Source organism: Acomys minous (assembly GCF_964271855.1).
Source record: "Acomys minous genome assembly, chromosome: 6".
NCBI lineage: Eukaryota > Metazoa > Chordata > Mammalia > Rodentia > Muridae > Acomys > Acomys minous.
The window spans coordinates 73,468,438-73,484,610 of NC_140487.1; the positions used below are offsets into that span (position 1 = coordinate 73,468,438).

At 41.7% G+C, this 16,173-nt stretch overlaps 1 protein-coding gene across 1 annotated transcript in view; it reads right to left on the reverse strand.

Moving 5' to 3' along the window:
- EXOC4 (exocyst complex component 4) overlaps positions 1 to 16,173 on the reverse strand; it is a 739,217-nt gene that overhangs the window by 168,927 nt on the left and 554,117 nt on the right. Inside the window, exon 12 of the mRNA XM_084787371.1 lies at positions 6,066 to 6,202. Within this exon, the coding sequence (XP_084643497.1) occupies positions 6,066 to 6,202 (137 nt within the window). The remainder of the gene's footprint in view (positions 1 to 6,065; positions 6,203 to 16,173) is intronic.

The window sequence follows — 16,173 nt, forward strand, 5'->3', positions numbered from 1 at the left end:
TCTGATCACCTGATGCACTACTGATGGTTCCCATTGCTGTGATGAAACACCATGATCAAAAATAAGTTGGGGACAAAAGGGTTCATTCAGCTTACACGTCCACATCATAACTGAAGGGAGTCAGGACAGGAACTCCAACAGGGCAGGAGCCTGGAGGCAGGAGTGCTGCAGAGGCCATGGAGGGGTGCTGCTTACTGCCTTGTTTTCCATGGCTTGCTCAGCCTGCTTTCTTAGGAACTCAGAACCATCAGCCCAGGAGCGCCCCGCCCACAACTGGCTGGGCTCTTCTCTACTAATCACTAAATAAGAAAATGCCCTACAGGCTTGCCCACAGCCCCATCCTATGAAGACATTTTCTTAATTGAGGTGCCCCACTCTCAGATGACTTAAGCTTGTGTCAAGTTGACAAAAAACTAGCCAGCACACTGGAGTTCCAGCCTGGAAACACACAATGGAAGGCCTGCCTCTCACAATTTGCCCTCTGACCTTGGTCTGAGTACCATGATATGTACACATGTGCGTGCTTCATCCCACATATTTAATAAATATAATATACAGTAGACGGTAAATACAGATATCCTGGGAAATGTAAATGCAGAGAAGGGATTTGATTCCTATCCATAAAAGAGTTCAGAGTAAATAAAACTATTCTCATTTCTGCCTAAAACCAACCACTCTGCCTATGTACGAGATCATACCCTTACCTATCTGCCCATAACATGACTTCAGAGTGGTCCTCTGTTTCATATACCAACAATCCTCTCTCTCTACCAAATGGTTTTCAAATATAGATGGACATGTATTCCTCTTTGGAAGTGACACACCAAGTGTAACAAACCTCCATGCGACCTTAGCTCTCTAGCTACCCCCATATTCCTGCTCCCCTCTGTAATGGCACTAACCGTAAACAAATCCTTAGCTTATATTTATAAATTCTCTACCTATGTTTTCCTTTGTCATCATGCCATTCTGGTTTGCACCCTAATGTCCTTGGGAATGGTCACTAGTGACCCGCCAAGTGAAAGACCTCACTCGGTCCATGCTCTGATCAGATCCAGCAGCAGCAGCTCACCCTGTTTACCCCTTTGCATCATCCCTTTGCTTGGTTTCTAACAGTACATTGAAAACGTTTCCTGTTCTGATTGCTGCTTCTCAGTCCCCTTTGACAGTTACTCCCATGTTGCAGACTTCTTAGGTCCACATGTTAGTCACCTGTGACATGGCTATCTGTACTTATGCCAAGGAGGTTTCATCAAGGACCACGGCTTCGCATACCACTCACACCACATGCTGATGGCCGAGAAGCATCTCCCTCTAGGCCGGAGCCCTCCTCTGCTGATGAGCACATCCAACTGCTGCCTCCACGCGCCCACGGGAATGTCTACCAGATGCTTCGAATCTGGACCCCTGTCTACTTTCCCCTGGATCTGCAATATTCTTTTCCTCGATGGGAATTTATTCAGAATTTAAAAGATGGAAGGACTGTGGTAACAAGCAAAATACTATCCACACTGGGTCTGCACACACTATCTTGGGAAGATGTTCAAGGGGGAGGTTAGCCTTAGCGGTGCACAGTGGCACAAGCCTATAATTCCAATACTTTGGAGGCTGAAGTCGGAGGAGCTTGAGTTTGTGGCTAGCCTAGGCTACACAGTACGTTCTACATCTGCCTCTATAACTAAAACTAAAACCAGAGGGTCAGGATGAGAAGCACCCACAAGAAAAATGTTTCTGAGAGAGCGGATGCTGGTGAACATGGGCCGTCATGGGCAGAGCTAAAGGCATCCACCACTGCTACTTCTACCAAAGGCACAGCCGAGTGATCTGGGTGGCGTGTCACTTGGCTAAAAACAGGTGTAAAACTTTAGCATTTTTGGAATACCTCTTTTTTTAAAGAAAGGCAAGTTAGGGCAGGGAGGCTGTGTGCTGTCTGAGGTCATACAACGTGTACAGATACAAAGCTGGCATTCACACTGGCTTATGGTGTCTGCTCCTGAGCCAAAGCAAGGCTCTCAGCTAGAAACACTGCATAACGCATACCCATTCACCTAGCAAGGTTGGCCCAACCGGCACCCCGTAAATTTTCAACTTAAGCTGTTCAACTCAATGTTTTCCTATGAAGAAACTAAACTGAAGAGAGGCATGGTACTTAGAGGAATAGCTCAGAATTTTTGATGACAGAATGAGGATTCAAAAATATCTCAATAGACCCAGATGAGGAGTTAAAAATAACATTACATTCAAAGGGTGAGTATGAGATCTTGAATCTATGTTTAAAAAGTTATCACAGTTGAGAAGAGAAAGATGCTCTCACTCTTGTCTCTCCTGAGCCCTTCCCTGCCCTCTCCAGCCATCAGTGGCCTGGCATTATAAAGTTTACCTCCTATGTCCTCAACTGTCCCATCCCCTCCATTTTCCCCAGCTCATCCCTGACAAGCACTCTCCCACCCTGCTTCCTTCTTTCTCTCCAGTCCATCCACACAAGAGGCAGAAGAGCCTCCACAGAACAGCCCTGTGCACCTGGAGCTCCCCTTCACCGGCTCCTTACTGACTAACTGTAAGCCGGGCATTCCAGAGCCTGCGTGGCAGCCCTAGCCTCCCCCACACGCGTCCACTTGCCCTTCCCTTCCTACATCTCCCACCTTGGCACGTTGCCACAGTTCCATCTTACCCTTCTTAAGCTTCTCTGCCTCAACATCCTCATTGCTCACAGCCCAGTTCACGCGCTTCCTCATTAGTAACAGCAGTAGTCCTATCGGTCCTCACTAGTCCTGTGGCATGGCCTTCCCTGCTTTACCGCATTCCCTCGCACAACTTGATGCTGTGGGTCGAGGCATTCTGTTTCTTAGTCACATGCTACTTTCTCTTCTTTTCCTAGACTGTAAGGTTCCTTAAAGGTAGAGTCTGTGACTGGTTAACTCTTTCTAAACACACACTGGGACTGGGATGGTTTAGACCCAAAGGATGCCAGAAACTGGAAATGTCCAGTCCAGGGGAGGACACAACATTAAAACAAACAAACAAAGAAACCCCCACAATGAACCATCATAACTATCTATCTTCACAAATATGCAAGATGTTCACATGCAAGAAATAAACTGATTTTACCCTAATAAAAGGGAGTGGACTCTGACTTTGTGTTCTCAAAAGGAATTGTGGGAGCCTGGTCTCATGATGTTTCTCTGCTTCTTGGTTCATGATACATGTTTCTGGCTTCACTGGGCACTCCTGCTTTGATAAAAGACCCTACAAGTGCACTTTTTCATTGTGTAGGTTAATTGTCCATACTATTTCATTATAGTAACCCAAACCTGACTGATACATAATGCCTTCCAATCACTTCACACAAATGAGAGGAAATGATGAATAAAGTGTCAAGCTCTAGGGACTTAAAACTTTTCTGTCAAAATAACTTTCTTTTTTGGCTTTTCGAGACAGGGTCTCTCTGTGTAGCCTTGGCTGTCCTAGATTCACTTTGTAGACCAGGCTGGCCTTGAACTCGCAGAGATCCACCTGCCTCTGCCTCCCGAGTGCTGGGATTAAAGGTGTGTGCCACCATGCCCGGCCTGTCAAAATAATTTAAGCAACCATATTATAATAATACCTATCAGCAGAATTTAGACTCTAGAACCAATTAATTACCTTATTATAAGTTATGTATTATAGTTCAGTTATAAATAGTATTCATTAACATTATTATTGGTGAGAAATTATTTTGTGATGATAATCAGATTTATGTGTATTTAAAAAAATCTTTAAATTTAATAGTGGTTCCACATAAACATAAGCTACATCACACTGCTATTAAAATCTTATTTTAAAGTATTTTCATTGTTTAAAATTGAAATTTTATTGTTTAAAATTTTTTTAAACTCTCATTTGTAGATGACACATTGGTATAACCACTTTAGAAGTTATTTTGTAAAATCTGAAAATTTCTGGCCCTTGGGAAGGACCAGAAATTCCAACTTCAAACAAATATGTTAGGTCAGTGGCTTCAGCAATTTGTGTACTCACTAAAATATTTGTAAAACTATAGTCTCATCTCTACATATTAAAGCTGATATATAGTTGTTTTTGGTATGACTATAAATACTTGCAAAAGTCAGGCCTTTTGACATATAAATACGTTTGTAAAAAAAAAATTCACTATTTAAAATGTTTCCAAAGGCTAGGAACAGAAATATCACATGTTCTCTTTTAGATGCAGAATCTTTATACTTCAAATCCTGAAATAGAGCGTGAGAAAGTGGCTACATGAGTTGGGGGACTAGGGGTTGGGAAAGGGGGTGTTGGATCTAGGACATAATCTCTATTAAATGCATGTAGTTAAGCACTGGCTGCTGGTGGTGGTGCACGTCTTTAATCCCAGCATTCAGGAGGCAGAGGCAGGTGGATCTCTGAGTTTGACACTAGCCTGGTCAACAGAATGAGTTACAAGACAGCTAAGGCTACACAGAGAAACCCTGTCTTGAAAAATCAAACCAAACCAAACCAAACCAAAACCAACTCCCAAAAATTGCTTAGTAGATTTTAAATGTTCACATCACACACATTAAAAATGCATATGAGATGACAGATATATCAATTAGATTGATTTAACCATTACATTTTTAAACATTGAAACACCTCATTATTTCCTAAGTAGATTCAATGACTACTTTTCAAGTAAAAATAAAAAATGTTCTTAATGGAATCTGAATCTCACAGAGATTTGAAATCTTCCACTGGATATTTATAAATATAATAAAAGCTCTTCTTATGGACCTTTTCTTTTTTCCTTTGAATACCATTTATATTTTATTTATTCACTAAGTTTTATTGTAATGGAGTATATTTTTATGCTTGAAACATTTCCTTATTAGATTGTAATTTTTGGAAAAGCCAAAATTTTAATATTTTTGAATTACCATGATAATTATTTGGTCTGTAACTGAAAAAAATATTACTAGTATGATTTTAATCTAATATATTGACCTTTTTGTGAATACAAAAAGTAAGTATTGTTGGGAGAACAACTCAATGGGATTAGGGCTTTGAAAAATTCAATTGGGCTAAGAGACAATGGCTAAATCATACTTCCTGTTGGAATGAAGTAGGTTTGCGTTCATGTGGCTGACATCACTTTTCCAGATTACTGCTTTACTACTTTGCTTCTTGACTCATGTAGAACTACTCTCAGAATATCTAAATGTCCAAATCTTGTTTTCCCAGACCCCTTGTTCATCAGTGTCCTCACTCTTCCTAGATAACATTATCTCCTACTGCTTCCTACGAGGGAATCCTTATGGTCCCCTCCAGATAGCGGGCCACTATGGTAGCGTGCCCTGTCCTTTATCTCAATGCCTTTAGGATTCTCTCCGTCCAGCACATGTGTCACCATCTGTAAAATCTTTCCTGTCTGTCATCACCTTTCTCTGTGCTTTCACACAGGTGATGACTATGCACTGTACTGTCCCTTCCTATGCTTAATTACATATCACATATACTCTAGGATTTTATTGAATATTCTTTTTCTTGTCAAACAAGCCATAATTTGTTCCTATTATTAGTTTTCTATGTGAAGTGCTATGATCTTGCATGAGCTTGAGATGATTTGTTGAACCCAGAAAAAAGAAATCCGAGGTCTAACTAACAGGTTTCAAGCTTGTAACACTGTTTTTCCCTCTTCGACTCATACTAAAAACAGGCATGATTTTCCTTTTCTGACAGTAAGAATGCTTTAGATCAATGTCAGTAGGAAATTGTTTGTAAGGATAAGAAATACTTTATGTATAATAGAACATTAGGAGTTTTAAATCACTCTATTAAGAATATCTTTTCACCAAGTGGACTAATCAAGACCTGAGGTTTCTGAGAAGGTGTCTGAGGAAGGCACATCTTCCAATTCACACTCAAAGCCAACAGCTGAGCTGAGCCATTATGGCCATCTTAGGGGTCTCTGCCCCTTTGTTCCTTTCATTCCCTTTGCCAGGGCGATTGTGTGAGGACCTAAGGGAGGAAGGCAGTGTGGCCTGGCCACGCCCAGGCCCTGCCCTGGGCCAGCATCCCCGTCAGCGCTCTACCTGTAGGCCGTGGAGCAGGTGTCCCTGTACTCCTGGAGCTTCACGCACACCATGCTGAGGAACTGGTCCGAGTACGCACTGAGGTCATGCATCAGGTTCATGAGGTCCTGCACTGTCTTCTCCACAATGATTGTGCTCTGGAAAGAAAGAAAAGAGCACACGGAAACCCATGAGATTCTGTTTAAAAATAATGTACAGGACAAGGACACCTGAAAGGATGTGAAGCTTAAGGCACTGGACCTTCCTGTAGGATGTGTCACCCAAAAATACAGACTAAAATCAACAGTCAAATAAATTTCTCACATTTCCCCAGGAATGGCACAGGACAGGGATTTTCAAAACTTCATGGCATCTACAGATGTGTCTATATGTGTTTTATTTATTTATTTTGAATGGTGCTGGGATGGAAACCAGGACTTTGTATTCTATCTCTGAGCTACATTCCCATTTCTTGCTGTTTTTGAGACTGGGTTTTGCTATGTATCCATGTTGGCCTTGTGCTCACGATACAGCCCACAATGGCTTAAATTCCTCCTCCTCCTGCCTTCATGTCCCACGTGCTGGGACTACAGCCTTCCATCACCACTACCGGAACCTCCATGGGTTTCAAGAAATAGCATTCATAGTGAATGGAAGCCTTATTTATCACCTCCAGGGTTCTATTTAGAGAGTAAAGACCTACTACAGGCAGTGGAAAGAAAAAGGCTTCCACGCTTTATTTTAGACTTCAAAACTATCACTGGATTAAAAACAACAGGTAACATTTGGCTCTTATCTTTTGGCTTGCAGGGCGTTTGTAGCATTTGTCACAGAACTTGAAAGTCACATGACACTCATGACTATCATGAATGTTTATAGCATTCTTTAACTACAGCATATAGCACTAAACACTGCACTTGCTTTAACTTAGTTAACCCCTTCAGGACCACTATAATTACTGTAAGAGAGAAGAGGAGTTAATAGGCTGAGAAACAAACAAATGTCTTTCAGGAGCCTGCAAGGGCTCCAGGCTCTGCTTCAACACTGGCCCCGAGCGCTGTCTACAGCCCACTGCGTTTCTCGTTTATTTCTGTTACTATAACAAATCCCAAGAGGTGACCAACTTTCAGAGATAAAGGTTACTTTGGCTCACAGTTTGGAGGTTTTGATCCATAATTGATTGGCTGGGCTGTTTTTGGCTCGTACTGAGGCCATGATGGTGGAATCACATGGTAAAACTAAACTGCTCAAGGCATGGCTAGAGCCTAAGGAAAGAGAACGTTGCTGGGCTCTCCAGTGCCCAGCCTCCACGACTGGAGAGTGTCCTGAAGACCGCCCCCTCTCCCTTCTCCTCCTGCCTCAGCAGCCTGCCAATAGCTCTTCTCAGAGACTGTGCCTTCAACACATGGGTTCTTAAGGCAACTACTGAGCCAAATGGTGACATTGTCATCAGCATTGGTGAAGAAGGGCTCATGTAGACGATGACTTTAAAACTGAACTAAAGAACTCCCAAAGAGAAAAGTAATAAGACCGTCTTAAAGCTAGCGTACTTTGCAACTAGTTAGTGCTACTTATGAAAAGAGGAGCATTCAACAGACTCTAAATCTTGGACTACGAAAAGAGTGAGTTGTTTAAACCTTTATTTCATGACCGACAAAAAGAGGAGAATTACACTGAAGTAAATATCAATTGCATGCCTAGCCGCCTGGAATTCTTTGGTCAATAAGAGTTTGTCATATATTTTTTTAAATAAAATTATACAGATTACAGCAGACTTAACCATAAGAGTAAAAATTTAAAAAAAAATTTTTTTACAGTCTCATGGTGATCAAGAAAAAAAAATCAAAGGCATTTTATTATGCTTAAAGATACACTATAGAGACATAGCTTTAGATAAATTCTTCCCAGAAAATAAAAAGATCAGATAAAAGTACATACAATGGAGGATTAGCCTGAATTATGAGTTGCAGTTGCATGCTTATTTGAGATGTGCCTAGTACGCCTTCCCCTCCCCTTCTCACTCCTACTGAAATAATTAGAAGGCGAGAAGAAAGGAACATTGTATTATGTAAGGCAAACCTCACAGGAAACCAAATTACAGTCTCTATAGAATCCTCACAAGTTCAACTTCCTTTTCTGTATTGATTTTGAGATTAAAGCGTGGCAACTTCACCCTGATCTATAATCCCATTCCTCTGTATTTGTGTGTGACTGACAGAAATTGATTCCTCCCGGCTACATGTCCCCACGTTAAGCATCTAAAATCCTCATCCCAATTCAGAACACAGGATGTGCTACAAAATGTGGACAGCAATTAATAAAGCGGAGTGGAGCTCAGCAATCCTCACAAAGCCGGCTTCAATTCTAAAGCCCCGCAAGATGAGCACGAGGAGATTACTCTGATCATTAGGAGAAAGGGCCTGGTTCTGTCCTCAATTACACGACTGATAATCAGCTCTGGGGGAGCTCGGGTAGCCCCTTCCTTTATTATGACTCAATTTAGTCCACTAATAACAAGGATAATTTGATTGCTCCTTTATTGGTCCACATGAGTCATGTATTCAATCTGTGCACTGGTACTTTGACACTGGCTGATTTCTGTAGTGAATAACTGTTCTCAAGCATTTTCAGGTATGGTTGGCCTTCCCAACTGGGTTCCGAGCTTCTCAGAAGTGACTGACATGCCCCCTTTCTTTCTGTTCATCTCGCGTCCTTCCATTTTCTCATCAGATGTCAGGATCTTCACACGTAGGAAATGTAAAAAACTTCTCACTGAAGGTCACACTGGCAAAGGATGTGAGAAACAGGCACCTGCGTTTTGCAATCTTTTGGGGGGAGGAAGGTTTGTTCTGCATCTACTGTGGTGCTTTTGGGTAATAAGAATGGAATTGACAGCGTTTGGAGGAGAAAGGATAACTGAATAGTCTCTGGGGGTCGAGGCTTTGGAGGCGAGCAGGAAGTACCAGCAGGGACTAACGAGAAAGGCACAATTTAATTCCAGTGGCTGTGCTCAACACGGTACCTATGTGATGCTATATGATTACATACAATCTCCCAGCTATTTGGTTGGTTTACCTTGTCACCACAGCACTCTAGATAATCAATCACTACATTCTCTTCAAGGAAAATGAAACTGCACTTTGCAAAATGATGGGGATTTTTATGGGAAAAAAGGTCTTCCTTTTTCAAGAAGTTACAACGATTTCCAAATCAGTGGCTCTGACAGATAAATGCTGGAAATATTAAATTTCAACAAGGCCAATCCTAGTTTTATTTATTTGATTTCTTTACCATCACCACTGATTTACTGGTGCATTGTTAATTTAGAAATTTGCAAATACAAGTATAAGGGCTTCATAATAAGTAAAGGTGATTTTATTCATTATAATTTCCATTAAAGACATATGAAATGATTTATATTTGTTTAGGAACAGCTAAGTTCACAGTTCTTACAACTTATTAGCAGGTAATAAAGTCTGAGCATGACAAAAATACAAGGGGAAAAAAATCCCAAGACAACTAATGCAAAGAAAAACTGCTATGAAAAATAAATAACTAAAGTTTATTACAGGGAAACAAGAGCACTCCAAAGTGCAAGTGTGCACATGTGAACCAACAATTTGGTTCTGCATTGAAAATTAATTTAGGTCGAGCTAAGGTATAACTTAATAGCAGTTACTATCACCCACTATAAGGGTGGTCTTAGAGTTGATCCTCATCACTGTATACAGATAAACAAATAAACTTTATGTGAAGTGGATGTAAAAATGTTTTTGTATTGACCCCAAGTGTGAAGGTGTGTGCTGTTTGTCCACTGGAAACAGAGAGGGAGTGCGATGTTTGTCTGCTAGAAAGGGAACTGTCTCTTGCAGGGGTACAGTGTTGCCAGTTGATAAGCATCCTGGCATGGACGCTGAGAGGAGATAAATACGAACCCCCAAACAGAGGCTTGGCTTTTTGGCGTTTGTATCACTTCATCTTGCCTGGCTACTCATTGCTTCATTTTAAGATGCTCTTAAGAGAGAGACGCACCAGAGAACGCTCTGAGGTTCTGGGTTCTGGCTGCTGCAGTTGCAGTCACTTTTGCTGAATTTCTGGTTTGCTATATAATGGCTTTTCTGGAATCCTGACAAAGAAGATTGGAATTACTCCAAGGACCTGAGTCTTGAAAAGGTCTACCTCATCGGAACGGAGGTAGACTCACTAAAGAACTCCCGAATAAAGTGTGTTTTTAAAAGATCAAAGCCTACACGCATGAATGGGAATCATGGGTTATTTTTGAGACCCAGACTACTGTTCGCCAAAATTGGGATCCATAAAATGATCCTAATACTACTATTATAGAAAATTGGCCCCATGTTCTACTGCTTTGGAAAATGGTAAGATAAAGAAAACTGAAATTGTTTCTTTACTGGGAGACTTGAAAGCCTTCATATATTGATGCTACCACAGTTCTTCAGGAAATGACTATAGTATGCAAGCTCATCCTAATTAATGGACTTAAAAAAAACTGAAACACAAAAGCATTTGTCACAGACCATCCCGTCACATTTGCTGAAAATGTATTTGTAGATACATTTTCTACAGCATGTAGGCCCCATGATACTCATGGGGGAGAATTTTAGGGTTCCCTTTTCTATCCATTCATTTCATTTCCTACACCAGAAATCTGCTTAGCTCTGGCTCTTCTACACCCCCAGGCTTCTCTCCAATTCCACACACATCCTTGCTGAAGCATGCTACCTAGTCATTCCACGCTTGCTCCAGCTACTCCCTGCCTCTGTGCTTTCATGCCTCCTACATAGTTCTGCCTACAATGCTCTCCCTATGCTATGCATCCCTTTCTGGACACATTAGTACATGTGTTACTCACTTTAAGTGTCCTCTTCTGTGCCACAAGAACTTGTGGGTAGAACAATTTCAGCCTAGTCTAAATGGTCTCTGGTAACAACTGGTTCGCTTGGTTGTCTCATCCATTACACTGTACTTTTCTTTCTTTCTTCTTCTTCTTCTTTTTTTTAAGATTTATTTATTTTATGTACATAGTGTGCTATCTTCATGAAGAGGGCATCAGATCCTATGACAGATGATTGTTGAACTCAGGACCTCTGGAAGAGTAGCTAGTGCTCTTAACTGCTGAGCCATCTCTCCAGTCCTTGACTGTAATTATTAAAATATAAAGTCAATGACCATTCCTTCATATCACTAACACTGGGCCCATATAGCTCACACACTGTAGGTTATGTATAAGTGTAGTCAATGAAGTAATGCATAGCACTTTCAGAAAGGGGAGAAGCAGAATCAAAAGCCCCCCTCACTTCCTCCCCACACACGAGCGTTGATGAGACCAGTCAGAGCAGCGGCTTCACTTCAAGGCGTAGATTCTGATAGGGAAGGAAAGGGTCTTCTGGGTGCTGGGAACCTTTGGAATGGGTAGCTATGGCATGAGCAAATGTGATTAAGGTGACTGCCCTTTACAGTGTGAACTCTAAGAGAACAGGAAAGAGTTTTAAGTTACATTTGATCATGTCTCTCATCGCCTTCAAACTCTTCAGTGGGCCAGGCACATGTTCTTCAGGTAAACTCACGAGGCCATACCCAGCATGGCTTCCATTTTTCATCTCCAGCCTCCTACCATTTCCGCCTTAGATCCCTAAGGCTCAGCTGTGCCAGCGCCTTTCAGTCCTCCATGACAAGTTCAGGGACTCATTTTTACCTATAATGTCCTGTCCCCTGTCCCATTTACCTGCAAAACATTTTCTTATCTTTCCAATCTCAGCGGGAACAACTCATCTGCTGAAAGACTCTCCCTAAGCCTATACTAGGGTGATCTTCTTGTTAAAAACACCCAGAACATCTTATATTTGTGTTTTTTAAAATAACATTTCCAAGCTTTTAATTGCTTTCTCAATGGTCCATAAGATTTCTGCAAAGAGAGAAAATATATAAGCTCTCTGACACATGGAAGGCGCTCAGTAAGTACTCCTTAATCACAGTCTATGTTATGATCCCTTTAGCACCTCACTGAGAAAGACAAGTAGGTCAGTCACTGAAGATGTACTCTGGAGTTTGTTTCTCAGTAAGAACACCTTATATGCACAGCAAAACCAGAAAATGACCAAAAACTTCCTTCAAAGAGAATGAAAAGTAAAACTACAATACATACAATGAGATGCTGCAGAGCAAGGCAAGGTAAAGAGCTAAAAAGTAACAGATTAGCAGTACACTTGAACAGTTCTAGGGACGAACATCACAGAGAAAATGCTGGATGTGACTGGGCAGTTCCAGAGGAGCGTCTGCCATCTGATTCCGTAGGTGAGAAGTCAGTAGCCACACTGTTAGGATGGGAGCTATTTGTGCTAGAGAAGTGTGTGTGTGTGTGTGTGTGTGTGTGTGTGTGTGTGTGTGTGTCTGGGGTAATTGAAAAAGGAATCTGCTTGGTGGCACATGAGCAGATGTCAAACTGCAGTTTTAAACTACTATATCCACTCACTGCGTAAACCAATAGGCAATCCTTCAGAAAGTTCTAAGATTGGTTCCCCCCTTTCTCTGGGTCCTATTTTAATGGTTTTATATTTTTAAATGTGAAGATACAGCAGAATTCCTGAAACTATTACTGCTGACCACCAGGAAAGAGCTGTTTGGAGATGCTCAGAAGGAAATCTAACTAATTCATTATGTAGACAACTATCTTTTCTATGTATAATACTCGGCTAACTGTAGAAGGGACAAGGCTCCCAAAAACACAGGATTCCTGCCCACTAACAATTCTGCATGACAAATAAGTTCATTGAAAAACAGCAGAGGTATAGAAAAAGAAAGACTTAATGGTATTGGGGCAGATGGCTGGAGAGTGGTAAGAAAGAGGTATTTGCAAGTGAACCGAGTCCCAAACTAGTGTTTATAGGCTGAACAACAGTACAAGCAAAGACCTTCAGGTTAGAGAAACAGAGAGAATATGAGCTAAAGTGAGGCTCAAGGGGCCCGAGTGGTCCTTTGTGGTGGGGAGGAGGGAAAGAGGCAGAGTGGAGGTGTCACGGGAGCAGGCTGAGAGGCAGTCAGATGCCAAATCTTTGATTAAGAAGCATACATGTATACAGGACGGACCATTTTGAAAATCTCTTTTCCAGCAAGAAGATGCCGCAAATGAATCCAGTTTGCCATCACTAATCAGTGATGACCCGCTCCAAACTTAGGAAGTGGCCTTCAAAAGCCTCACTTTTCAGAAACTTGAGGGTAGCACAGCCCAAGGACATCAACATGGCTTCAGGTGGCAACACAAACACTGGATATTTGCATGGCCTTCAATGCTAACATTCGCAATGAAATCACAGACTCTGGTTGCAGCAGAACCACTGGCCCGGAAAGGCCTTGGCATCACCATGGCCTCAGATGACAGTGCAGGCCACTCGCATCAGCCTGGTCCTCACTGCGGTTGCATCCTATTGCATCTCCTGTTCTGTCTCTCTCCACAGTGCACATACCACTCCCTTTTTCTATCTTTCCCATCTCTCCATCACACTTCTGAGATGATCAAAACATCAGAAAGAGCAAATTATCAACCTCAAAAACCAATGAAGAAGTTGAGAATACTGTGGGGTTCACAGGACTTGGAGAGATTCAGTCGAACACCACACCGCAGAAACTAGTTCAAGAGCCTGGGCAACATCAGCACATTTTGTGCTGATTATTAAGCAGGGTTCCCGTTTCTCTAAACAACTAAATCAACAACCAGTGGGATCCTGGAAGCATGGACCTTCAACACCAGGAGCCAAGAGTCTATTCGTGGATAGCTGAAGTCTTCCTTTTCTTACTTTCTCCAAACCCTGGCCTTTTAATTCAGCAGGAACTTATACCTAGGATGAAAAGACAGACTGGAAGGGCACAGGACTAAAACATCTTCCTCAAATTGGGCCTTAGCATAACTCCCATGCCCTGCTACCAACACTTCCATAGCATTTTCTAACACTACCCTTCCCGTTCCTGAGAACACTGAACACTGTAAATATCTCAGTCAAGATCCTAACAGACTGTGAGAAAGCAGAACAGTCATTAGCTTCCCTATTTTATAGCAAATCTAACATGCAGAGCCATTTACAGGAGGAAGCATAACACTTGGAAAGTTTGCAGAGGTTGCCGGAACATCAAGCTGCCACCAAAGGTAGCTTTGTTTTGTTTTGTTTTACATTTTCTACTTCTCAAACCACTCCGACTAGACTCTGTCACGTGGCAAAGCACCTGTAGTCACAGGAGCCTGTTTCCTGAGGTAGCAATATTACTCAAACATTTTATGTGATTATTTTGTCCTTTTAAAGATTACACATCCTCAACACTCAGACCCAAGAATTTAGAGTAGACCTTTAACTGTTCTTGTGTTAGCAGAGGTGCGGTATTCAGCGAGAGGTTTCAGTGACTTACAGTAGGACACGATTCATTAGGGAAGAGTTGCAAATATATAAATCAACATGTCAGAGGAAGAAGACGGGATAGACCCAATGGGAGATGCACACTACCTACATATTTGTTCCACTCTGTGCAGGCTCACCTGCCTTTGGTGGCTCACACCATATAACAATCAATTATGCTGACAAGCTTCACGACAAATTCTTTCAGCCTGGGTTACTTAGGCACCTCTCTGAGGTGAGATCCCGAGCCCTCTGAGGAAGAGAAGGAGCAGGAAGCTTGGCTTCCTGTAAAAATGGAACATATGGACCTGTTCAGGGGAGAAAGCATGGGAGCGCGCATGCAATCATCCGCACACACAAAGGGAAATTTGTTCGAGGGTAGACTACAACCCAGATTCACTTCATAATGGGAGTGAAAACATCTGAGAGCTAATGACTTCGAAAATTGCTTCTCATTAAAAAAAAAAAAATCTGACAGTTGCAACCCAGCATTCTAGGTCATTCTAGGAACAAACTTACCTATTCTACATGACCTTTCCATGTTGGACAAGTCGGAATGTGTTGCACCCGCCCCCCACAAACCTCCAAACTGAAAGACTCGCCAACATAGCTCCCAACATGGTTTTCCTGTTGCCCCACTTTGTTCCTTTCTTCGTTTACAAGGCAAGATGACGTCTCTAGCCCGCCCACCATAACATAAGCTTAGGTTCCAGGTCACCTTCTAAGTTTTAGGCCCATGTCATTTATGCTACACTTTCTTAGGTTTTAGCCACTGAAGTGCATTATTTGTGAGGAAATGGACCAAAAGTGAGCTCAGAAATCCCCACGATGCATTCCAATGAACTAAACTCCAGGGCATCCTGCCAAAGCTAGTGTGAAAAGAACAGTAATAGAACCGCCTACACACTGCCCAGGGAGGCACATTTCCTACCATGAATAAGAATAGTAAGTAGCTAAAACCCAGAATATTGAAGCTTTGAAGTACTTCCTTCTAAGACAGTCTTCACACAGGAAACACCTACACCCCTGGGAAAGATATAGCCAATACTTAGAATGCACAATTCTTTCTAGGCAGTGAGAAAAAGGTAGACGAGCAGAGATTTAACTTTTTATTTTATTAGGTAAAGATAATGTCTAAGGTCTTGAAACAACATAAAACATAAAAATCTATAATATCACTGTTTATAAAGGTGTGAATGTTTTAATGCTTCAAATAGCAAGAATAATTCTGCCTAAGGAAGTAAACTTTAAATCAATCTCTCCCTCCTCCCTCTCTTTCCTCCCATCCCCTCTTTTCCCCTCCCCCAGTTCACTTACTCTCTGTGGCTCAGCCATTGGATTGAAAGGCCTAGGTTGGTGACCTGGCCTTTGGAGGTATTGGGAGCCAATACCCCACTCTTTGGCGTGAGGTATTAGGCATTAGTAATATAGAAAACTCGGCAGGTACAAGGTCTGATGACATATGCCCAAGGACGAAATTCAAATATTGTTTGTGTTTTCAGCTTTGGGTAGGACTATTAAGTTCTTGCTATTAACCCACCATGATGCTGAACTAGGGTTTCCTAATTCTGTTGCTTCTCACCCGACTGTAGTGAGATTCATACAATTTCAAAAGTAGGAGAAGTAAAATGCACAAAGACTCAGCTGTCATTATTTTGTCTTTGGTTTGCTAAGTACAAATATTTAAAAATACAACATTAGCACAAAACTCAAATGCATTAAAT